The sequence below is a fragment of the Pagrus major genome, chromosome 8 (assembly GCF_040436345.1).
Source record: "Pagrus major chromosome 8, Pma_NU_1.0".
Taxonomy (NCBI): Eukaryota; Metazoa; Chordata; class Actinopteri; order Spariformes; family Sparidae; genus Pagrus; species Pagrus major.
Window position 1 is genome coordinate 20,046,246 of NC_133222.1, and position 26,556 is coordinate 20,072,801.

Genomic DNA, 26,556 nt, shown 5'->3' on the forward strand with positions numbered 1-26,556 from the left:
TTTGATATCACTGAAACCCAAGCATAACTATGGAAGCAGCAGGAAAATTGCAGGTGAATCTCAAAGAACTTGAATTAGATGAAGAGATTTAGTGTTGTTGGAGACATTTAACATACACTGGCTATTTTGGGGACAGAACGACCCCTTGACTTTTTTAATCTAGGAAAAGGTGCTCTTTCAGTGTACACACACAGCAGCTCCCAGTCTGTTACTGCTGACACGGAAACAATTTGGAGTTATTGCCTTGCTCTCTTTGATGGTAGCTGTTCAGGTTTGCTGCCTAGACTTTTCAACAGTTGTCTGTCTGGCAGTCGAACCACTGACCTGCAGGTCTCAAGCACTTTTCTGACCTCCTCTCGTCTATTGAGGCTTTGTCAGTGTTTGACAAATGCCACAGCAGCCATGGCTGACACTGTAACAAGGTCTACTGGAAAATTGGCTGTGCTCATATAATGACTGCAATTATGTAACAACTGGAGCATAAAAAGAGAGGCACCTGAAAAAAGATAATCATGGTGTGGGAGAAGGTCCTTTCAGTGATTTTGTAAGTAAGACTGAATGGTGTGATGAGGCACAGACGGCCTGTTTCCAAATATAAGTCACTGCTGAACTCGCTTTTCTTCCCAGCCTTTTCAACCACAGTCTGCTACTGAGAATAAATGTTCTGGTTAAAATATTGGACATTATTATTTGTCGCTTTCAGGTAGTTCATTAACCAAGCTAATTTGTCACTGCAAATTGTAATGTTGAGATTCAATACTTAGCTGCACAACTTTGCTTATGAGCAAATTAGAAGTGAAAAGTAAATTAATTATTACTTAAATAACAAGCTGACAATAAAACATGTAACAGCTGATTGATAAGAGACAAAAGTGTTATCTCTTAGTCACATGTACATTTATGAACCATATTCTTTAGATACAGTGATATTGTTGACATCATTTGTAACTTTATCAGCTGTTCATAGCCATCGCTGAGGGCTTAATTTTTACTTACATCTCATTAAAGTTTTCTGTGTTTGTTTCAGGGCTCCCGGTCCAGTGGCAAGGTGCACAGCTTTGGGAAGAGAGAGCAGGCCATTAAAAGGAATCCCAATGTCCCTGTGGTGGTCCGAGGATGGCTGTACAAACAGGTAAGAACACACACACACACACACACACACACACACACACACACACACACACACACACACACTGAGAAACACACTCTCTCCAACATACATACAAAACAAGACAGTGTTTTGACTGTGTTTGCACTGTGGTATTCACTGTATTTACTGCCATATTATAAAATTAAGAATCTGAATGACTACTTTCCAGGAAACCGTATTTTCTGATTACTGAAATATGGTCATAGCATATCAGTATAATCAAATTTAGAGATATCCACCCACAGTGCAAGCTGTAGAGGTCTGCTATTCACTGCTCTATGTCAGTCCAATAGCTGGCAAAGACAGGTTGAGGCCATGTTGAAGAAGAACTTGCTTTTAGGAAGTAAATTGTCACCTCTAGTGTGGAAGAATGCACAGAACCAGCTGTGTAACCAAACTCTTCACATATGTTTTTTGTTTGTTTTGTCAAAAAATATAAAAACAAAACTTCTACTTTTCTTTTTACTCTGTCTTCTTTTATGTCACCAATATAATCCGCTTTGTATCATTACTACTTTCCAATGAGTCCTGGGTAGATACACTTGAAACAAACAGCAAATAATGTGAATCATAATATTAAATGCTGCCTTTTTTTAATCGAGCAAGAAGAAAGAGCAAACATAATTTTCATGATCAGATTATTATAATTCTGATGTATATCTTCACTTTCCTTTTCTAATTTTCTGTGGATTGAATAATTGATGATTGAAAAGTATAAGTTCTAAATTAAGTCATACAGTAATTCATATCATTAAAATCAACAGGATAGTTCTTCAAATACCTTTTTAAACTATGCATTATAAATAATTTAGTCAGATAATGTTTGTCATGGAAGCTGAAACTCATTATTACCATATAATGTTCATGAATTGAAGGCCCATTCACCAGGATAAAGTTGAGAGTTTGAGTTTCAACATTTGTAAGTGTGAAACCATTGGATATTTTTGACAAGAAGTCGGGAGCCAGCCTAGTTTGTGGCCACAAAACCAGTTGTTTTCAGCCAAAACATGATGTTTTCCTAACCCTAAACAAGTGTTAACAAGATAAAATGGAATGTTTTTTTTGCAACATAAAGACATCTAAAGTTTTAACACATCTGTGATTTGCAGAAACATACATTGCCAACAATTATTCTGGTGATTGGTTTGTGAATTTATCAAACACATACTGTAAACAGTACCATCCTCCTGTTATGACTGACAGACAGCAGCCTCCTCACGTCTCTCTCATCCCACTACAGGGATGAGTTCCAGACAGCATCGTCCTGTAATGTTCCTCCAATGGCCTAGTTTTATTTTTTTCTTGATATATTTATTTATTTTGTGGTTTGGCAATATAGAGCACCTGCTGTTAATCACAGACAGGCTATTACTGGAGACTCTATTTGTATTTGAAGTTATACTTAAAATATCTGTAGTTGGCAGCGTCCCACTGGAAAACGCTTGGCCTCAGTACAAGACAAACAGTGAGTGATGTTACTGCAAAGCAATTATATTTTAATGACCACACACAGAGGCACATACTCACCAATACACACAGGCACAGGCGGGAATGCACACATGGGTAAATGCACAGGCACAGACGCTCATATGCATATACAGTCTATTATTGCAGTGCAATTATGTTTTAATTAGAAAAAAACTTAAATGCTGGCAGGGACACACGTCTTCAATCACATTATACACACATAGTTACACACCGTCAATATCACAGGATTACATGGTTGTAGCTTCATAAAAAGAAGCACATATCTGTGTTTGAGGTGACTTCATCCCTGCTGTATCTCCTTTCCTCTTCAAATGGCAGCATTTTCAGCCAGAGAACATAAAAGACGGAGAGGGCAGTAAAGCAGCCGTGGCAGACCCAGCGAGCCAGTGAACGAGGACAAATGATCACTCTCTTCCTCCTCCTCTTTGCTGTTCACTCGCTTTATCTCAGCACATGTCTACCTTCCTTTTGCATTTATTACTTCTGTATCTACTGTCCCTCGCTATTTTTTCTGATCTCTAACACTCATTCATCTTTCTCATTACCACCCTGCTCGTCCTCTTTAAGATATCTGTCTACTTTTTCTTGTTATCTCCTCTAATCTGTGCAACTTGGTATCTCATTATTCGTTCATTCATTACTCTTTACCCCTTTTACTTTCTGCAGGACAGTTCTGGGATGCGTCTTTGGAAGAGGAAGTGGTTCGTCCTGGCTGATTTCTGTCTCTTTTACTACAAAGGTGAGTCTTCACTTGGTACTGTCAACATTGGAAAACTGACTACCTGTTCTGCCTCCTGCCTCTTTGTGTTTTTCGCTCCATCACAATCATTCATTCATGCAAGGTCAAAATAACAGAAACACCTTGCAATATAATTAAATTTTAAACACCTTCAAAGCCTTTAAAATTACCACTGCATTGCATCAACACCTTTTAGGAAGTCTCAACAAAACCTCTATGTTACAAGCTTCACACGTGGGATTTGTTGAAAGATTATTGTATTGGACTGCATTGTATTCTACAGCTGTCTCACTGGTGTTTGAAAAATGAAGTGCATGAGAACACAAAGTTTGCTACCATTCACTGTGGAGTAATCCTACAGTTATTAGCACATATTTATCTGAACTCTTCTATCTAAAACATGTTTTTGAGTGTAGCTGTTGTAGCCCTGACATGTAGTTGAGGATGTGCATGTCTTCAGCTTTTGGGGTGGCAACTCAACAGTGTTGTGAAAGAAATAGGCCTATGTCACATGCGTAAAATATAAACTATAAGACATGGGAATAAAGACGCGTTGCTCCTTATTTGCATTGAATAAAAGTATATTTATGTTCCTTGCAAAACAACATTTTAACTATCATTGTGGCATGTCTTTAAGATCAATGTCTTCCATCACAAAAGTTCTGATCAGTCAAGAATAGACATGGTTTCAAATATTAATAGAATATTGTTGTCTACAAAAGGGGACCCCTGGAGAAAAAGCTTCCCATTGTCTGGCCACTCCATATTGTTGTCGAAAAGCCCTACTCAACCAACTCCATGACAACTGAACCAAACTACACTTGCAGATGGCATCTCTGTGATATGTTGTTGAAAGCAGAGCTAGCTAGTGAGTGGACCATGAGTAGAATGACAACCAGTGGTTTCCAATGAGATCATAACCAAGTGTGGCAGCTTGGCTTCAAAATGTAGGAATATGCACACTCCCAAGAAGAAATAGCCTTCTTTGGAGGATAAAATGTATACATTTATACTCAAAGTATGACTGCTTTTAGCAAAAAAAGGTTTGGGCAAGGTTCAGAAGTTTGAATCAGACTCAGATGATTGTAGATTTGAAGTGAACTGCAGCTGACAAAGGAGCCAGTGATTCAGTCTCTCAGTGGGTTACAGCTCAACTGCATGGAAAGATATGGACACACACATACACACACAGTTTTCTTATCAACATCCCTCCCTCACCATCCGTCTCCATCCTCTGGCTGTCTTTATCTGCCTCTCCACGCCTTTCTTTTTCATCTCCATACTGTTAACCGAACCTTTTGGGACACGCTCGTCTGCCTCCTCGCCTCGACAGGAGGATGAAATCAATTCTCTGTCGTTTCTTCTCCTCACTTTTTGCCATCTTTCTCTCTCAGTTCAAAGGTTTCTCCTCTCAACATGAAAACGCTTGATCTGTCTCCAGCATCACTTATCCCCTGCCTTCATCTCTTGTTCTTACACAAACAATCAGACCTCCCATCGTTGTATTTGTTGTTTTTTATATTATTCCCTTTATTTTATCGGTGGTTTCTGTCAGTTATATAGAGATCGTGTCCTTGTTTTTGAGTCTTTTGTTTTTTGTATTTTTGTGTTTTTCTAGAAATATCTGAGTTGAAGCAGCCTGATGTTCACATTTCAAAATTAGAAACTTATTCATTGAATTCCAAAGAATGATTCTGGTATTTCACACATTTTTTTAGCCAGCAATACATAAATAAACGCAACATAAATAAAATAAAGAATAAATTAAGAAGAGTGGCGGGTGGGGCTGCAACTAATGATTATTTTCTTGATTAATCGATTAGTTGTTTGGTCTTTGAAATGTCATCATTTCCCAAAGCCTAAGATGATGACCTTAAATGTCTTGTTTTGTTCACAACCCAAAGATATTCAGTTTAGTGTCATAAATATAACCATAAAATAATTAGAGATAAGAAGCTAGAATAGGATCTGTTTGTCAAGCCAAGTCAATATTATTTATGTGGCCAAATATCACAAATTGATCTTCACAGTCTTTAGAAATATGACACCCTCTATCTATAGACCCTCAATTTAGACAAAATGGAGTGACAGAATCCTACCATTCTTGTGCTGTTTGGATGTTATCAAACTTACCATTCTTGTGCTGTTTGGATGTTATCAAACTTCGCATGTCACAGTCTGGTCTGCTCAGTGTGTGTATGTGTGTGTATGTTTGTCCATGTGAGTGAGACAGACGATAAAAAGACCTCAGCGTCTCGTCCACCAGTTAAGGAATGTCTCCTCCAAAAGTCCTTGAATTATTTTTAACCCATTACCCCTTTAATCCACAGTCCCACCTTATCACCTCTTAGCCAAACACTTACGCATGCATACACACGCAGATGCCGTGCACGCATATTTTCATACCATTACTAAATTTTACACAGTAGTAATTGTTGTGTACACACTCATACGCGCGCGCACACACACAGACATTCTAGCACGCTGTCACAATGTTCAGAGGAAAACAAATACTCTCGATACTCTTGATATTTATTTATAGATGTGTGAAATATTCAAAATAGCACATACTCTGGTTGCATACATGTGTTTGTGTTTTTATTTCTGTCTTTGTGAGGAGCAGTTTGAGTTTAAGACTTTAAGAGAAAGGATGCCTCTGTAAAGTGAGGGAATTTTAAGCTCTCTGCACTTCTTCACGGGGCTTTTTGAGAGTTAAGATGTCAGGTTTAGGTTAAGGTGAAAGGTTGAGGACTGCATTATGTCACTGAGGGTCCTTACAAACATAGATGTAAAAATGTGTATGTGTGTGTTCACTATGATCTCAGCATGTAAGCCGGATGGGGCAGACACAGAGCAAAGGCGGCTGGCTGCCAGTTGGACCAAGCCAGCTGTAGCTCTGTGACACTGGGATACCAGAGTGTACTGTTTGGCACAACACCGCGGTATGAATGACGGCATATGGGTGTGTGTGTGAGTGTTATGATACCGGTGGCAGGCAGTGATGAAATTAGTGGGTGATGAGTGATATTTATTCTCATGCTCTTTCCTTCCCTCCATATCTCTCTCGCTCCTTTTCTCGACCTGATTATCCACTACTCCACCCCCCCACCCCCTTCCCATTCCTTCCGCCATCTCTCTCTTTCACTCTCTCCAGATAGCAGAGAGGAATCGGTACTGGGCAGTATTCCCTTGCCCAGCTATGTCATTTCGTCTGTGGGCCCTGAGGACCACATCAGCCGCAAGTATGCCTTTAAGGTACGCCTCTCTTTGTTCTACAGACTACACTATGCTGATTTGTATCTTTGAATTACTTTTGAGTCAAAACACAAAACAAGGAATCATTCCTTCTAAAATGAAGAAAAGCAGTGCAGATTGATCATTTGCGACCAATTAAAGCTGCAACAAGAGTAAATATTACTAAAATTGGAAGTGTTTTTTATCTCATAGCATGAAAACTTGTAAAAGTTAAAGCTAATTTGACTAAAAGTTTGTATCCATGGTGATGACGTGATTGAGGCACTAACAGGATTCTTCTACAAGTGAAATCAATTCAATGAATGCAGCTCTGTTCTGCACACTTAATGTTGATGACACTGTTGAAGATGATCATTGACTTAAGGATGCTTCATGTTTAAGTAATGACTTGAAACTTGAACAAAAAATGTTGAATACTAAGTTCTTATTCCTGCTTTTGGCACATGTGCTAATAATGTATTCCCTCAGGCTATTTAAAGCACTACTGATGAGAGTTGCCTCCAAGAGGTTTGTATTGTTAATGACAAAAATGTTCTTTAGAAGTAAGACACGTTCCTCCCCAAATGAAAACCTGCTGCCTCTTTACAGCATCTGTTGTATGTTGACCAGCAGGTTTGGTGGCATGTGTCCATTTCTCCCTGTGCTATACTGTCAATCATAGATTATGAGTTATAACTTGACATTGTGTATTTATCTATTTTAAAAAAAACATTTCTGTATGTGTGACGTTGAAGAGTCTTTTACAACGAGGGATCATGGTAATGAGAACACGTCTTTATGCCGGATTCCGACTACACAATATCAGCCCGAAAAGTAGCCCGACCACACAGACACAGGCCTTCAAAATGGGCACCAGGGGCATCTTATCTTGTGTAGTGTATCATAAGGGATGACAACTGACACCCGCTCGACTTCCATGTTAGAGATTTTTTTGCCTTCTATGAGAAATTCCGTTGTATACATGGCGAAGCGTAGAGGAATGTTGTTGTTGGTGCTACGAGATGGAACTGTGACACAAAGGAAAGGTCACATTTTTTTTCTTCGATTTTTTTTTTTTTCCAAACACAAGACAGCCAGTATCACTCCTCTTCGGATGCCATTGATTGTTTATATTCTTGTTTCATTGACCCAAGCACCTCCACCCAATAACACCATGCATGTCGTGAAAGCCTGAAAGCTAGGATTGGTCGGGGACCATCGTATAGTCTGTCATGTTTCCTGGTCAAGTCCATGGCAAGAGTTTTTGACAATGACCCAAACTGACACAGCAACTGCATTTACATGGAGCCTAATATTCCGATTATAATCGGTTTAAAAGCCCAAACAGAATAAAAATGCTCCGTATAAACACCACAATCAGAATATACCGAACAAAATTTAAATAGGTTGAATAACAATAATATAACCTGATTATTTTCCGGCTGCGTTCTTTCTGCACATGCCCACCGTATTGATGTAAATGCGTAGTGACGTATGGTTCTCCACTTACCAAAGATGGTGGCTTCTAAGGTGAACTGGTCTACTGTGGAAAGTTTGTTTTTGATACAAACTCTTAGAGAACTTTACACAGATGACGATAGATCTCCATCTTCAGGACAGGGAGCTGATCACGGGCCAAGAGAGATAAAATATCTGACAAGGAAGAGGAATGCATAGTATAACATCACTTTTGCGCGTGTCATGCAGGTGTTTCAATTAAATTCGTTGTTGCATGTAAACACCAGACCATATTAATCCTATCCCATTTAAAGAGTTGACTCAAAATCTTAAATCAGAATGATTTCAATCATAATCAAGAAATATTGTCCATGCTAACATAGCTAATATTGTGTAATCTGAATCCAGCATCCGGTTGTAAGCAACACCTTGAAGTAAAAAATTATCTGTTAATTAAAGTTTTTTTTTTTTTATTGCTTCTCGTTCAAAATGTTAACTTTTTTTTTTTTTTTTTAAATTACCTTGTAATGGCAGATAATAAAACAGATCAATATCTTCCTACTATCAAATCCCTGCCTGCCCACCCACTCAGCTTTGTGCAGCACTCACCACCTGTTCTGGTGATGTCCATTACCACCGTATGTCTGTCAGTGTCTTTATTGAGACAGAAAAGCTCCTCAGGAATGGAATGAAGCTTCTCCATTCCCTGAGGCACAAGAGCCTGACACGTGTGAAGTTGCTGATATACTGTACAGCACAAACAACTTGCCAACATGTGAATATAGGCTTCGACTCTATTAATAGATTAAAATGGTGTATGTACATGCAGTGCATATATTTGTACAAGGTTTTCATCTATCACAGACAGCCGTTTACTTTTTTGTCATCAGAGAGTCATCACATTAGATTTACATTTTAATGTGGTTTATTACATGGAGTGGCATGTTTGCTGAAGTGTGAAGAAAAGCCTTGGTACCAAAAGGTCAAAGGTTTGATAACAGTAGCAGTCTAGTCACGTTCCCTGATCTCTCCTTGAACAGGAAAGAGACCTTCTCACTGCTTAAAGGCCTTGCTTAGTCTCTGGGTATTAAATGAGACCTATTATGCTTTTTAGTTTTTTCCTTTCCTTCAGTGTTTTATGTAGGTTCTTGCATGTTAAAAGTCTTAAAAGTTAAAAAGGTCAAAGCCCGCACCAACTGAAGCTCCTCTCTCCCACAGAAAACACTGCTCCTGAAAAGCCTTGTCAGTAGTCCTGCCTTTAATTCTGTGACTTTGTGACATCACACTATGTCACCATGTCTGACATGTGCATAATTTATGCATAGCAGCTAATTTGGTACCTAAGAATTCGACTAGCACAGCTGCTCTGCTGTTGTTAGCAATGCTGGGTCGGGGGGTGTTAACCTGAAATGAGCATAATATGTCTCCTTTAAAATATATAAACATCTCACTAATGGTCACTGCAAACTGGGTAAGATATATGCCTTCCAAAGGATCAAAAAATGGCAGCTATATAAAATCGCAATAATTGATCTCATAGAGGGGAAAATCAACAGGCACTGATGGAGATGGTCAGGCGTTCCCCCAAGCCTTTTGTCTGTGAACCTTTGCATTGTATCAAGGTGACTTTAATTATTTAAAATAATTTGCTAAACCCAGGTCTAAAGGATCATTTAGCTACCTGAATGAGCCTGATGGGGTGGGTATTATATGATGGTGTTTGAATACTTCACTGTTGACTACCAAATTGACCCATACACATCATGACCCCCACAAATGAAACCTTTGAGCTTCGACAACCTCCCACCCTCCAGACCCCTTCCCATTTCACCGAATCCTCTTCCCTCTCTTGTTCCAATTGCGTGGCTGCCTGACTGGGACTTCCCTCCCTGTGAGTGTGTCGCGTCGTCCAGTGACAGTCCTCCCATAAATAGGTACTCTACCCTCACATGTGCTCTCACTTTGACAGATGTAAACGTTATATATCCTTGTTGGTGTGGTTTTTTGGGTCCAAACATGACAGAATATACAGCAGCTGTGTATATTCCTCTGTTGGTTGCATGTTTTGAGAATAACATGTCCATGTGGCTGACTTGGTCGTGCTGTTTTTTTTTTTACTTTCAGTGTTCTGTCTTATTTAATTCTCCCTCTTGTCTTTTCCCCCTCCTTCTCTCTCTACCCCTCGTGTTGTCTTTGTTATCGCAATATGAATCTTTGTATTTGGCTTATCTGGTGTGGGGCTTATCGTTCATCTATGTGCTACTCTCGCTGTCTCTTCCATCTGTCACATCTACTGTACCAGCATGCAGTTTTCTGATGGCGTGGAGAAAAATGTCACTTTATTTGGAACTCACGTCACCTCACACTACTCTTCCAGAAGTGAAGAGCTGAAAGAAATCATGTTAACACTGTAAGGAGAAGCAGGCTGTGATACCCCACAGTCACTCAAATGGTGATTTTTCCAAAGCAGCTGCTGCTGAAGGAAACTTTTAAGTAGAGAAACCTGTTACCGGTTAACCTATAACAGGATTTTCTTTACAAACAGAGTAGAAACACTGAATGTTTTTCTCAAAGCAGGCATGATTTAAAACCAAAACACCTACAATCTCAGTGTGGATGTTTTTCAGTGTAAATTCAATTTCTACAGTTGCAAATTTAGAAGAATGTACCTTATCAGAAGCTGTGCGGTGCTCTGGCTGCTGAGGCTTATCTGTATGAGCACAATGACTCTTTAAATAGCGCCTGGACAAAGAGTGTGTGTGTGTGTTTGTCTGGGGCTGTCCGCAGGAAACGAGCCGACACCATTGTAAGCCTTTTCTGAGTGCAGAGTGATATTTTTCAGTTTGTAGAAAAAGAGAGGCTGAAGGAGTGAGAACACAGAAAGGGAAGGAAGTGATTAGGGCTGGAAAAGAAAAGTTAAATAAAGAGAGGAAGCGATAGGTGGAGAGGAAGGAAGCCATGAGGGCTAGTCGCGGCTAAATAGAGGAGAGAAATAAATGGCGAGAGGGACTTTTCATATTTTTCCACAAAGCGTCATTAAACAATGTAGTGATGAAAACAAATCATCAGGAACACCCTTAAAATCCCACACAGACACAAACCACATAAAGACAAAGGGGCTTATCTGTGTATGTGTTCAGTGTGTAGGTGTGTCAGTCACGCACTCAGAGCTGAATGACCCACTCAGCATTCCTGCTAAAGAGAGACAGAGGCTCCTAATGTTATTTTAGAGTGCTGGTGGTGTGTGTTGGCTCTTGTTGATACTGTGTGTGTGTATATGTGTTAAAATAAGAAAAAAATCACGGCTGTTTTAAGAGATTGAAATCGAGATTTGAAACGTGTGATGGAGGCTGCATGGGTGTGACTTTGCCTACGATTTGGAGAAATTTTTGGCCAGACTCTAATACAGGAACAGGATTTGAATTAGAGATCAGATGTGGGTGTAATCTTTGGTTAAAGTTTCTGTGATTCAGATGAGGGTTTGAATTAATTTGACTCAACATATTCCTCCGTAGTCTCTGTACTGTGTGTGTGTGCGCTGCACACGCATGCCAGTATCTCTCACATGCCTAAACATCTGACTAGCACCGCAGTCCTCTGTCTCTCATCAAGAGGCCTGTCCCATTGTAGCTTTAAGAGGCCGTCTGTCAGAATGCTGATGGTGAGTGAGCAGGCAGGCGTGTTTTGACAGCTGCTTCCTGAGGATGCTGTTATTCCTTTCGTCGAGATTTTTGGGGTGTTTTTGGACACATCTCCTGTTCGTTTTTAGGATGAGTGGTTGCTAACTAGTTTCCCTGCCTGTTTCCTGTCCTCAAATCTGCCTAAAGACATCTCCATTCCTGTGACATTGACAGGCCAACTGAGCCCTGTGTGGTGCACATCTGTTGTTTTCATCTGGGTAGCCTTGTTGTGAAAGAGTCTGCACAATTTTCATTTTAACCAAACATCACTGCAGCTGATGCATCTGATCAGACAGTCTTTAAGGAGACTTGGTCAGAATAAAAATCACTTCTAGTGTGTCGACCAACTGCTAAGACAGCAGACACACACAGCCTGTCTCCAGTAGTATAAAAAGGGATTTTAGAAACATAAGTACTACATGCATACAACATGGCCTCTGATGTTGAGTAGGATTGCCGCAGCATACCATGATATGAAAGTTGACGTTAATCATACCCTGTGCATTTGCTTGTACACAAGATTGAATACTACCATACTATTGTTTTTAGAAATGTATATTCCAGGTTTATATCAAGTTAAATAGCTGTCAGGACATAATATTTTGGGAAATTATAAGAAAGCATTTGTTCAACTAAGAAACTGTTCTGTTTTCATCACACAAAGGGTAATTGAAACTGATAATAATAATGTGTTATACCGCGATATTATAGTTGAAACACGAATGTCAGCTTAGCACTTGGCAGTATTTTTCAAATGCAACTGAAATTTCTGTTCTCTGCAGGAGTCTGTGAAATACTTTCGAACACTGTTTGACACTGGTCCATGTGTCCTGGAGGATTTCAATGTCCTGGACAAATGGGAAAAATTACGGTTAGATATTATTTGTGTTTATTAAGCTTACAAACAGTTTATGGAGACCGCTGATGCTGTGCATCACCAACCCAAAGTTTATGTATTTGACAACCTGGAAATATGACTTAACAATCAACTATGTCTTGTATCGGGCTCTCCATAGTTAATAGAATTGTGTGAAGAGTTATTTCCAGTTTCTTTGTAGATTAGGTGTAACATTTTTACTGTTCATGAAGACAATAGAATAACCTTAAATAATAAAGACCATTGCTGAGGACATGATCAGCCTCTGCTCACTTCCAGTGTTAGTGCATTCATGTACACGCCTGCCATACTACCTTCCAAGGTCATCTGGACTTCAAGTGAGTGGTGCAATCAACTCCCAGGTTTTAAAATATGTACCTGGATCAGGGTCAAGTAGATACTCAAGCATAGTGAATAAGGAAATGATATTTTAAGTCATTTCATTAGTGCACAGCAGCAGACACTGAGATGAGCTTGTTTTAGCAGTCAGACAGCAGTGAGTTCAGAGGGGAGGTGACATATTAAGCTGTCGGGGACCCTGGGAGGGATGTAGGAATGGGAGTATTTATGTTTGTTTGTGTACATGTCTGCATCTGTCTGCTGGGGTTTATAGAGAGTTTATTGTAACAGAGATAAAACAGCAGGGGTGACAGTCTTTGTATTATTCATGGTATTGTTCAGAGTGTACATTTAACTGCACAAGTGGGTGTTTTGTATGTTTCTGGCTGTCATCACGCTGCAGACTAGAAGCCGAATTGCGGAGGAATCAAGAAGTTTCTAACAATATAAACTAGATAAAGAAATCACAGAGAAATTGTGTTGCAGCCATGGTGGGATCCCACCACAGCACACCAAACACACTTATTATCCTGCATTCATTATTCAGTGAATGAATTAGGGTTGGAGGATTTAGTGTTTTATTGCTTTTCATTTGCATGCATCTGTTGTTGAGTGGGTTCACTCGTTTGTCTTCAAGTCCCAACCAGCAAAACAGTGAATGAAGGAAGGAAGGAAGGAAGGAAGGAAGGAAAGGGAAAAGTAGGACATTTATTGAGCTGTGCTCAATGGAGTGCAGCTCACTTTAAAGGAGCTTCTAATAACCCCATTTTCACAGCAAGGACATCTTTATCAAGGACAAAAAACACTTAGAGTGCTATTAATTAAAAAACAGCTGTTAGTGATGTACTGTTCCTTGGATTTCTTGGCCAGTTCTTGTGCTTCATGGTGTGTTTCCTTATCCCTGTGGATAGCTAGCTAATTATAACATCAGTGACATCATGTTGAGATATTTTCAGCACAGCTAAAAACAAGTTCGTAGCAGGAACATTTTCTGACTGGGCGATATGAATTATCAAATAGTGAACGTCTTGATGTGAGCTTCTCATGGCTTCTCTCTGGACATGCACAGTACAACAAACTTTCAGGCAGAAATCTATAGTAGATAGGAGAAGCAAAAATACCAACTGCTCTACTGATGGTAGTCTCAGTAGACCAAAATGCAGTGCAGCCAGAAACATGTTGATGTTTTTTTTTAGAAAGGAACCGCTCTCATTTTCCTTTGGGTAGAAGTCAACTCTCCTTCATTCCTGCAGTTACTGTGCTATTGTGAGTACAACCCTAATTCCAAAAATAGTTTGGATCCCGTGAAAAACATAAAACAGAATATGCTAAATTGATAATCCTTTTTGACAAATGCTCAAATGAAAACTACAAAGACAAAAAAGTAAATGTTATATAACATCAGCATCATTGAGATTAAATACATCCTTATGTATGCAATTTTATGTTTATTGGCACCAGGAACACTTTCTAAAACCAATCTTTGTAAACACGGCTCATTTGCAAATGATTGCATTCTGTTTTTATGTGTGTTTTGCACGGCGTCCCTACTTTTTGGGGTCTGCCTATTTGAACAGTCTGACATTTGGAATACAACTACTTCTCATTTGTTCTCTGGGAAATGAAGAGAATTACTGTTCAAAGAAGCTAGGCACTGAAAATAATCAGTTGAAGCTGCGTTGATTGATTTTCTGGTCACATCAGGGCAGCAGAACAAGCCCTAAACATAAAATGTAACTTTAATGGCAATCAGTAGAGCGCATACCTCCACCAAGGCCCAACAGTCCCCTTTATCCGCATCAAATTGTTCTCATTGATAGATACCAGCCACCTGAATACAGCTGAAATTTTTCATCAAGATCCTAAAAAAAATTATAAAAATGTTGAAAAATGCTGTCTTGTAATATTAATGAAACGTAAGAAAAAAAAAAACCCTGGATCCATCCCTTTAGCCAGATTTGCACCAAAATTCACTGGGGTCTATTCAAGGCTGAGATCCATCTTCCATCCAAGTTTCATGGAAATCCTTTCTGTAGCTGTAGTTGGGTGATCCTGCTGACAAACCAACCAACCACCAACAAACAAACAGACATGGGTGAACACATAAGCTCCTTGGCGGAGGTAAATATTCTAACCCAATAAAGTGGTAGTGAATAGCTGCTAAATACTCTATACTATTATATTCACCAGCTAGTCCCAGCTTCCCCATGATGAAATGGTGCAGATGTTCTCTTGACTGTCGCACCCTGACAATAGCATATTAGATCACCTGACTAATAGCCTTTTCAGTGCGCATACAAAGAAATATCCATCTTAAGTTTGAGTATGCCTGTCATGAGCTCAGCACTTAAATCAAAGAGTACAATTACCTTGTCAGGGTGTGGAATCTAATTACGCATGCATTTCACTGTGCTCACTTTTCCATGTCAGACCACGGGAATTGATGTTCTTCCTTATTTGGCGAGATATACTGTGAGATATACTGTTATATAAACTGAAAAATATAGCAAGCATGAATAAAAAGATATTTTAAGTTACTGTATATGTTTGTAAACTGTTATTTGCCCTTTTATATGTTCTAAGTAGATATTTGAGCTGAATTAACAAGACGAAAACAGGTTTGTGAGGAGACTTTGGGGTTCTTTTGTCTGAACATTTTCTGTCCTCCATTGTACTGACAAATCTTTCCTGTCATTGGTTAAAAGTTGTGGCTTTGCTGCTGGTAACTGGCTGGCGTTTTTGTCTCCGTATTTCTATTGTGTGGTTTCCTTCATTGGCTCTCTCTGTATTGGCCGATGCTTGATGTTGTTTCTCTTGTTGGACAGCATGATATCTCTCTGTCTCTTTGACCAAAGCCGATTTCTCTGTCTCTGACCTCAACACTGACCTAGCCTCTTGTCTCTTCCTATAGGCTAGCCACACTGGTATGCGCTCGTACATTTACAAGCAGAGCTCTGTGATTGGCTCGCAGGCGGAGCACACTGGAATGCGGACGTATTACTTCAGTGCAGACACCCAGGAGGACATGAACACCTGGCTGAGGGCCATGAACCAGGCCACACTGATGCAGAACCACATCGACACACTAATCAGGTAGGGCTACGCACACACACACACACACACCCAAGCAGCTGCAGAATACCAGCAAAATACTTGTGAGGTACATGAGTATATGAGTGGATTCAGTCACAAAACATGTATGTATAAAAAAAGTTGGAAAAAAAGTTCCAGGTCATAACTTTTACATGTTCAACACATTGATTTCTCCACCTTGCGCCATGAGCTCCCCCTTGTGTTTTTTTTGCCAATATTTTGATTCCAGCATTGCTTAAAACGAAAACTTTTGTTATCTCTTGTATTTTTCATTGAAATGAAAAGTTATTTAATGTCCCATCCCTAATTATGATTACACTTACACTCATGAATCACTAGTGTACTAAACAGGCCTGACTATAAAATACACATCCTGTATATACACAAGCTTACACATACCTATAACTTTAAAATTGGCATCTCCCATTAGCTCTTCTTTGTACTGTGCTGTGGTAGTTTTGTACTACACTTCACCTGTTAATCAAGCAGGAGGCCCTTTGCTTTGCATCTTTTTTTGGCATTGCATTGAACTTGCATTTGTTTGTTGGCTTTCTTGATTTATATTTAAGTACAACTCTGATTCCAAAAATGTTGGGACATTGTGTAAAACGTATATAACAACATCATTTGCAATCAAACTGTGTCTACCGACAACAGTTTTACAAAGTGTTCCTGAGCCCATGTAGTAATATCCTTGCTTGAAAATTACTTGAGGATGAGACTTTTGAGGATGCCCCTTTCTTACCCAATCATGATACTATCACCTGTTACCAATGAACCTAATTACCTGTAAAATTTTCCAAAGGGTGTTTCCAAAAGGTGTTTTCGGAGCATTCCTCAACTTTCCCAGTCTTCTGTTGCCCCTGTCCTGACTTATTTGAAATGTTGCTGGCATCAGATTCAGAGTAAGCATAAAGCTGATGAGGTAAAACAGTAAATATATTAGTGTTGTACTGTTTTAAATTGAGTATATGTCAAAAGTATTAGCACATTCTGTGTTCTATAGGTTTAAGATAGCATCCCAACATTTTATGGACTTGAGTTTGTACTCATCTACACTTAAACACATTAAACAATAAAATGATCAATCCTTGCAAGTGCAACCCATAGAACATAAAAATCTGCTAACAGATTGTGTGACATAATAGTATTTGTTTGTGTACTTTACAGTATGTTATAGCTACAGTTGTTATATCCTATAAACACACACAGTACATCCTAGAAAGTGTTGCCATTTGCTTGTCACTTTGTGACATAAATTACAGTGATTCCTGGAAAAACATCCCACTTCGTCAGTCCTGGAGCTGTAACATCTGAGTGGAGTGTATATTTTTTTTAATGTGTTTTCTTGCTCTCAAAGAGGACATTCTGATGTTGTGAAATGCTGTTTTTGAAGAAGCAGTCGCTTACGCCATGTATTATTCATGTGTTGACGGGGGGAGGTAGCACAGATCAAAAACGTCCCATCCTACACTGGCAGCCTCAGACACCCGCAGCTCGTACTCCTTCGTTTTATATTTTTTGTTTTTAGAAGGGGAATCCCAGAAGACTACATTAGTTGTTTATGATTAACCGAAGGGAAATCTAACTGGAAACAGCTTCAACTTGGATATTTTTTGAACCCCTTTTTACACCCCTTGTTTTAGTGTTTGAAAAAAGTATAATAGTAGTATTATTATTTGCTGGCATGTTGCACTTCTTTTGCAAGAGTTTGGTTACTTTTACAATATGCAAAGTTATTGCTAGCAACACTACTCTTACAAGCTAATAGATAATGCCTTCTATGCCCCATTTAACACAATCTAATGGGGACCTACCAATCATCATAGGGCTAATTTATATTAAATATATTCAGACCAGCCGGGGAAAGGGCATTTGGGCCCCTGAGGTTGTTAAATTCATTTAAAAATAAACTGGTCTACAGTTCGTTGAATTTCAGAGACCTGGCTGTTTCTCTTGCTTCTTCTCACACGGGATTTCCTTAAAGGAATAGTTCACTCTAGAACGAAATTCAGTCATTATCGACTCACCCTCATGCTGATGAGAAGTCCGGTGTAGTTTCTTATTCCTCAAAGTGCAGCTGGAGACCTGCGGGGGTACCCTCCTGCAGCAAAAATCCATATAACGGCCGTAAATGGTGTCCAGTGTGTATCTATTGTGAGTTCTCGTTGATCTTGTCTGGTGCGGCTTCCGTAGTGCAAACGGCTGTGAGGGAGACTCGCGTGCACGCGGGAGCGTGCGTCCAGGCAAATATAGTATAGTGACGTCGTTTCGAGTAAACTTGTGTAGTTTTATGGACCTTTTCGTCTCGGACACCATTTACGCCCGTTATATGGATTTTTGCTGCAGGAAGGTAGCCCCGCAGGTCTCCAGCTGCACTTTGAGGAATAAGAAACTACACCGGACTTCTCATCAGCATGAGGGTGAGTCGATAATGACTGAATTTCATTCTAGAATGAACTATTCCTTTAATGACTTTAAAATGTAATTGTGGTTACAAGGCTTTGCTTGTCATCTGCCCTGCCTTAAAATGGTCTGTGTGGTGTATTTAGCCCTCACGTCAAAGTTGGGGCTGAGGCTAAAAGTTTCTCATTTATGTGACAGTCATCTAGTTCACATTCAGTTCAGCACAACAGAACAAAGACTAAGACTTCTGAAATGGTGAAACACAATGTCAATGGGAAATCAGGGAAGTGATCAAATGAAACAGAATTGGTGCACATCAAGTACAAGCCACTGAAGTCCTTTTTAGAAGTTTAAGGGGAAAAAAGTCATCTGTCAGGATAACTGTTATAGTTAATTATCATCCACTTCTCTTTTGGCATTTGTTTATCCAAACATTCAAAGCAAGAGTTGAGTGCCAGACAGTGACATTACTGAAGACATAACCCAGACAGCTCATTACCGTCGCTGTAAAAGGACACAACAGGATCCAAACAAAATTAAATCCATCAAATCATCTTCATCATTGATTAAATCTTTTTTATTGAAACCAAATAATAATTAAAAAACATTTAGAGCAATGAAATGAAATAATGGTTAAGGGTATTGATCACACAAAGTCTTTCATTTACAGACATTTTATTCAGGCCATTAATTCAATTACTCAGTTTGTCCCATCCATTAAATCAACAGACACAGCAGACACATATCCCAATTTGTGAAACTTTGTGTGAATTTTAAAGGGGCAGTATGTAGTTTTGGAGAAAAAATTTGAACACAGAATTTTAATATTTACAATATTGATGAGGTAATAATACAAACTCAGATATACTTATTTTTTTCCATTACTGAATAAACAAGCTGTTCTCAGAGGAAAATAGGTTCCCAAGAACACTGTTTGAAGCTAGAAAGGTGGCAGGGTCTGCCAAATACAAACAAAGTGAAACAATATGTGTGTTACAATTGTGTTGTCCTTTAAGGTCAGTTTGTTTATTCAGTTAATTCAGTCATGCAAACGAAGACAGTTTGTTTATTTAGTTTGTTTAGGCATAAAAAAAACAAAAAAATCAGTCAATGAGGATATAGAATATCTTCCCCAAAACTACGTAGTGTACCTTTCAGTTCAAGGGAGAAACAGATTGATTATCCTTTTAAATTAGTTTGGGGGCCAACATTCATCCAGGCTTTTCATGTAATCTCTACTCTCTGCAGACCATCTGACAAGTTAGATAAGCTCAACATGTTGCAGCAGCATGCAGTCCCACAGACAAACCACATAAACCACCACAAGACCAAGACCCCAGACTCTGAGACCACAAGACCCATCATCCACGAGGTTCTCCTGGAGCCCATACACCGTGACGCAGACGAACGCTGCAGCTTCCACAAAGAATCTCCTGCCACCACCATGTTGGATCTCCCCATAGGAAGTACGACCCTGGAAATGGACACACACACATCCCTCCCCTCCAACCCTGCACCCTCTGCCCTCCCACAGTTAGACCACATGTCGGCCTCAGCGCCCGTGTCCAGGGTTCCATCTCGGGCACCTTCACGAGCCGCCTCTACACTGCCCTCCAGCGTTTGCACGCGGAACGGCCTCGTCTCCACACCCAGCCCCATTCTGGAGCCCAACGGGATCGCAGCAGGGACATACCAGAGGGCCCCAGCGCCGCCCCCTGCTGACACACACAAGCAGGTGCAGAGGAGGAGTACTCTGGAGCAAGTGGAGCAGTGGGTTCAAGTGCAGAAGGCTGAACACAAAGGGTAGGTCAATGTCACATGTAATCTATCATGAAAATAAAGATTATTATTTATTGTTTTATTTTATAGAATTGCACATGATCATAAACATATTGTTAAAACATCTTTATGTATTTTATGCTTAAGCATTAAGTTTTGTAGCCTGATTTTAAACCAGCTATGCAGCATACACACAGGGTAGATGGACACCACATCAGGTCAACTAAATAAAAGAGAAAATCCTTGTTTAATAAGTTAATGACCGCTCCAATGTGTACTGTATCAGTACAGTTTAGAGTTCCCTCAAATGCAATGTTTAGTTTGTGAACTCTGATTCAAATATATGTAGGACTCAAGGATGTGCAAATGAAATCATTTTACGATTATTTTAACAGGAATTGGGATTGCGACATCAGTCAGGATTTTAGTCTTTGGTAATTTTTGCATTCTTTTTTAGTCAAAAAAATATAAAAATGATTATATTATTTTTCCTAGGGTCTGTACCAAACAAGCATGTTCCCTTAACCGATGTTTGGAGAATAAAGTTTGTAAGCCAGAGCATTTCTGTAGCACCACAAAACTACATTCACACCGTGCTTCATTTGTGACATATTTTACCAAAATTACAGCTCCTGCACTTTGGATATCACACTTTGCTGTTTTGGGATTTCCATAATATTTTGATTAATTGTTGTTTACGACAGAAATTCAATGTATAGTATAATCTTCTTGTTTTCTTATTCAGTCATTAAGTATAAGTCAAGGTAAGATCAGATGAATCTTATATAGATATCATGTGTCTTCGCTGCCGTAAAAACATCCTTTTGTGTTCCCATTCCACAGCCCGCCTTCCAGAGAGAACACCCTCCCTCGTCGCACACCACCAACCCAGCACAAGTTCACAACAATGGATGCATATCAGACCCTGCCAAGAACTCCTCGTCAGAGCCCCCCAACCGGCCGACTTGGCGAGTACAAGTATGCCCAGGACCGCCTCAGCCACTTCCGCCTCACCCCTGAGCAGGTTGGCCCAGGGTCCAACACCGTCTGGCAGCTGTATGAGTGGCAGCAGCGCCACCAGTTCCGCCATGGCAGCCCCACGGCGCCTCTCTACACCCCTGCCCCGGAGTACCCATTCGGCCCCCGCCCTCCATCCACTGTGCCTCCTTCCTCTTCAGCACCCAGGTCTGAAGGGCCACCCCGCTGTGTGTCGGTACCACCTTCATCTGCAGACATCCCTCCACCCGGGCCTCCACCTGGCAGCAGCAGAACCCTGTCGCCCACACGGAGGCCACACACGCCAGCTGAACGTGTGACAGTCAGGCCTGTGGGCGATAGGTCAGTGGTCGACATCCCCTTCGTTGTTTCCCCCCGCAGGACCAAATCTCAGCTGCTCAAGGTAAAATAAGGTCTAACAGAAGCAGAACCATAATTTCACTTTTGTTGCAAACAACACAAACTGCAACCTATAATTATATTTTATTGGGTAATGTTGTAATGCATCGTGAGTTTTACTATCCACGCTTAGTCTGTAAGGCTTCATACCAGAGGGGAGATGAAAAAGATCTTACTGGACTTACTGTGCACTGAAAAGTGTCCATACACAATTCTACTATTTCACTGGGCAAATGAGACATTTCTCAATCAAGGGAATTTCAGACAGTTATCTAACACTGTTATTCAAGGTGATTTAAAATTACAGTAAACCCAAACTTTGACAGTAGCTCCTCAGAGCTCAATCCAATGATAAATATTCGAGTGTCCCCAGAATATTTAAGTAATAATACAAGAAATGAGTTTAGGACAAACGTAGACAGATGACAGATTTAATGTCATATGGATGACAACAGATTATTTCCTGTTGTCACTGTATAGATTGCATGAAACTGACTCCATCCTGCCTGTTGTTTGTGCTCATCGAAAGATTGGACCATTAATGTTTTTTTTTTTCCACTGTCAAGTGCAACATATTAAATAGAACAGTTTCTCATCCAGAACAATGTCAGTCATCTTGACAGTGGGGGGCTGATGTTAGTACTGTGCTCCACTGAACAGGATAATTGTTTTAGTGCCTTGGGGTACAATGGCAGACATATCCTGAAGGCACTGAGACTGTTAAATTACCTCAACTGTGTCAGCAATCAGTCAAAAAGAAACTATTAACTGTAAACTATATTGGGACTGTATACATATAATTATTACTATATACTGAATGATAGATATATTGTATGTGTGGATGAAAACATTTGTCACATTAATGCAAACTGATAAAAATGAGCAACTCCATCAGTATTTACTTATCGCTTTTTTAACACAAATATGTAAATTCACTCTCCCACAAGCAGTTTCATTTTGCCAAGTGATAAGAAAGAATACACTACATACACTTTGTTATCAAGCTCATTTAAATAGTTTATCCTCTGAAACAAAAATTGTAGCCTGTGGTGATATGAAACTTTCCATTTTATGTTGCGATAGCAGATTTTTCACCATTTTTAATTATTATGTAAGGTGGGACCGTCTTTACTCTGTAATTGCTCTAAACACATGTTTATTTTAAACATGTTTACTTTAAACATGTGTTCACACTCCAAACAGTGTATATAAAATGTTTTCATTGTGTGTTGTCAGGCTGCTACTATTGACAGACGGTCAATGCCATCTGGTTACATCACGCACACAGTCAGTGCACCCAGCCTTCATGGCAAAACGGTATGTCTTCGAATGAAAACAAAATATACTTCTGTGTATTGCAAATATTGATATTTCAAAAAACATAACATTAGGGCATGGATTTAATCATATAATCTGAAGGCTTAAGAGGCCTATTTTGAAAGTGATGTACAATTCTCTCTCACAGTCTGCTTCTAGTCAAGTATTATGTTTCTTACAATGTGTTCTCCTCGCCAGACACTTAAGAAATCAGTCACCAGAAGTGCATTCATTCTGCGCTACAACAAAATATAGACCAAATCTTGATTAGCCTTTTGTTGGCATGAGCCATTTGGCTGTAGCTGAACATTTGGAAGACATTTCCTGTCATGAATAGCGTGTTGCTGTGAGTCCTGCCTTTTGTTTCAACACCATTAATACTCCTAAATTTAACTGCTGTTCTGCTTGTTATATTTGTCCATCAGCCAAAGTGGCCACTAGCACTGTGAATGCAAGGCTACTTTTTTAAAAAAACATTAGAAGTTTCACTGAAGTTTGGTATGGTCAGTTTTGATGCCAGATGTAATGTCCTGTGGTGCTGACAGCCCGAGGAGCTCACCCTGTTCCTCATTCAGCTGCGCCGGCATCGGGCCAAGATGGCCACCGCACGTCAGCACACGTTAGCCCAGCTGCAGCGGCTCAACGGTCCCAACGAGCTGAACCCCCACAACCACCTCCTCACTTGTACCAACACTAGCAACAGCCCCCTCCTCAGCTCCGTCCCTTCACCTGTGTCCCAACTCGGACATGTGGGTCTCTCAGCTCCCCTGGGCTCTTTCAACACCCAGGTGGGGGCCCCCCCGCGGCACGCCTGCCTGTCCACCCCTCATTTTACCATGGGCTGGTAGAGGTTGCCACTAAACATATTGCAGGGCTGCATTACGCCTAAATCAGATTTACGTTTAGTTATTTTAATTTGTGTTATCAATTTTCATTTGCTCATTCAGAAATGTAAATATTCTTGTACATTATTCATGGCTCTTTGGATGCCGTTGTCTGTTTGTCTGTCTGTCAATTGTCTGTCCTTCACTTTGGTCTAGAGTGAAATATCTCAGCAACTATTTGAATGACTTTCTATGATGATTTATAGACATTCCCCATTCCCAGGTGATGGATTTTCATTCATCCAACTCTTTGATTTTGTTTTATATTACATTTGCGGTGAGTTATCCTAGTCATTAAACCTCCTGTAACTTTCTCTAGTGCCAGTGCCAGGTCAGGTTGTCATGCTGACAGAGCAGGAGATAGGAGATATTTCAAAATATGCTGTATGTGACTTTTTTATACGTAACCATGTCCAATTTGAGATCCTGATCATTCAGCAACCATAGACTAGGTGCCTGATGATCTCAGATTAGGAACACTTGTGTAAATTGAATATATATGAATATTGGACGAGAATTAAAAACAGCCTTAGTGTCAAACCTTTTCTGAAAAATTCTTTAAATCAGTCACTCCAGATAGCAAAATTTTACCAGAGATATTCATCTGGCTCTCTTACCGCGTGGAATGATGGCACTTATGATGATGACTTATGATCAAATCCATCCCACCAGAATAGAAATGAACTGTGGTCCAGATTTGGGCCAGTTCCGGTTTATTCGGTTTGCTCTTAGCTGACATGTGGCGGCTTGTGGTTCAGATCTGGCAAACAGAAGTGCCCTCATTCCACGCGGTATGTGGGCCGGATCAACCTGTCTGGTGTGGGCCAGAGCTGGCCCACAACAATTTTGCTATCTGGGTTCCATTATGGCTCTGATGATGTTTGAAAAGGGAGACAGGGAAAGCAAAATAAAGTGTCTTGGTAAATCAGCTTACTGAATAAAACAGTCTTCTTCTGTCATGATATCCAGCTGTTCAGGTCCAAGCCACGAAGACATCCACATCTAGACACACTCTTAGGCCAAACCTCTAACTCCGGGTTGATCCTGTACTTGGTTGTCCCCAACTGTAAATATACTGTATATCTAAATGTGAAAAAAGACTAACCAAAACATAAAAGTTATAACAGCGGCAGCATCAGTCAGCTCTCACTATGTCAGTGGCAACCTCTACCCAACAGCTCTTGTGCTCTCGTGGTGTGACGTCAGGCATGGTTAATCTGTGAACGATGGCCTTGCAGCCGTCATAGATCCATCTGCCTCTTTTTCCATGTGCTGTTCTTGGCTGGTCAGTTTTCATATCGTGCTTCTAGTGACACTATCCATAGCATGTTGTGCTGCTAACTTTTCAATGTCCACAAAGCCATCCCATGCTTTGGCTAATCGTCTGGCTGTGGATGTGTTGGACAGTTTGGTCTTCTGATTCGTGAATCTGTCATTTCCGGCCGTACCTCAACCGTCTGTTGAGTGATATGCGCTGAATTAAAACTGAATTAAAGCTGAATTCAGCGATGTTTCAGTATCTGCAGCTTTTGATGGATCTGGTCTGTGCTGGTGTGTTGTTTGCTGCAGTAGGATCGTCTCTGAGAAGATAAATGAATGACTTTTACTGTATGTGTGAGTGTGTCAGTTGTGATGCATGTTGGTACACACACATAACAGCAATTCGGCACATACATGTCACTACATCCCACTAATGAACTGTCAGCGGAGCTTTGTCAGGTTCAGGTGACCCTGATTGTGAATTATTGAATTCCTGTTGACACAAATCAATAATCCACACTCACATGTTTTCACCCTGTAGGCTGATGACACCTATATGCAGCTGAAGAAGGACTTGGAGTATCTGGACCTAAAGGTGAGATATGCACAGAGTTTATCCCCCGATCTCTATTTGTCATTTTAACTTCTGCTTGAATTCAAGTGTTCTATTTCTGCTGTGCCTTTTCTGATTTGAACTGTCTCTAGCTCAAACTAACACACTGGGTGTTTCCTACTGACAACCACTTCTAACACTCGGGCCCAACTGTTGAGCCGAAACATTAGACTGCACACTTCAGTAGAGTTGTTTTGGCATCTTTGTGAGACAAGATATCCCCATTAGACTCTGAAATGTGTGGTTTTAGAAGCATCTCACGAAAGCAGCCGCCATTTTGTGACTGCGGCTCTGTGTCTTTGTGATTTTGACTCCCAGATCAGAGCTCTAGAGCCCCTGATCCTCGCAGTTCACAGTTTACTACTGCACTGCACTGCTGGGCCTCTCAGGCCTCTAATGAACGTAAGCTGTATGTATGTGTGTGTGTGTGTGTGTGTGTGTGTGTGTATCTGTATCCAGTATATGTACTATACAAAGAGATCTAATGTTGTATGTAGTGTGTCTGTGCATTTATGCTCGTGCATGTGTTCAGAGTAGGGATGCATGTGTGTAGTCTGTATGTGAGTGTGTGTGTTTAGAGAGTCTTTGTTCTAGAAAGACCATCCCATTGCTTACAGCACCGCATTCACGGCTTGAATGGCATCAAATGTCTTATCTCCATGTGACCTTTGAGCTGTCCACCCCCTCTCCCATGTGGTGATGGTGACAATGCTGCTGAAAAGTGGGCATGGGATGGCTCGGCAGTGCATGTGTTGTTGGCTGTGGCTGTGGCCCGGTGGTTGAAAAGCCAGCTGCTTCTACCATCGTCTCTGAAACGCTGCACCTCCTTGACAATAACACAGGA

The 26,556-nt window shown here is 40.3% G+C and overlaps 1 protein-coding gene across 4 annotated transcripts in view; it reads left to right on the plus strand.

Annotated features, from left to right (window-relative positions):
* plekha7a (pleckstrin homology domain containing, family A member 7a) overlaps positions 1 to 26,556 on the plus strand; it is a 151,572-nt gene that overhangs the window by 110,567 nt on the left and 14,449 nt on the right. For 3 of the 4 annotated variants that reach the window (XM_073471314.1, XM_073471316.1, XM_073471317.1), the window contains 8 exons: positions 1,028 to 1,132; positions 3,305 to 3,377; positions 6,532 to 6,632; positions 15,877 to 16,058; positions 19,713 to 20,267; positions 21,087 to 21,642; positions 22,875 to 22,955; positions 25,641 to 25,694. In XM_073471314.1, coding sequence (XP_073327415.1) covers positions 1,028 to 1,132; positions 3,305 to 3,377; positions 6,532 to 6,632; positions 15,877 to 16,058; positions 19,713 to 20,267; positions 21,087 to 21,642; positions 22,875 to 22,955; positions 25,641 to 25,694 — 1,707 coding nt within the window. The remainder of the gene's footprint in view (positions 1 to 1,027; positions 1,133 to 3,304; positions 3,378 to 6,531; positions 6,633 to 15,876; positions 16,059 to 19,712; positions 20,268 to 21,086; positions 21,643 to 22,874; positions 22,956 to 25,640; positions 25,695 to 26,556) is intronic. The other variant, XM_073471315.1, reaches the window with a different exon arrangement.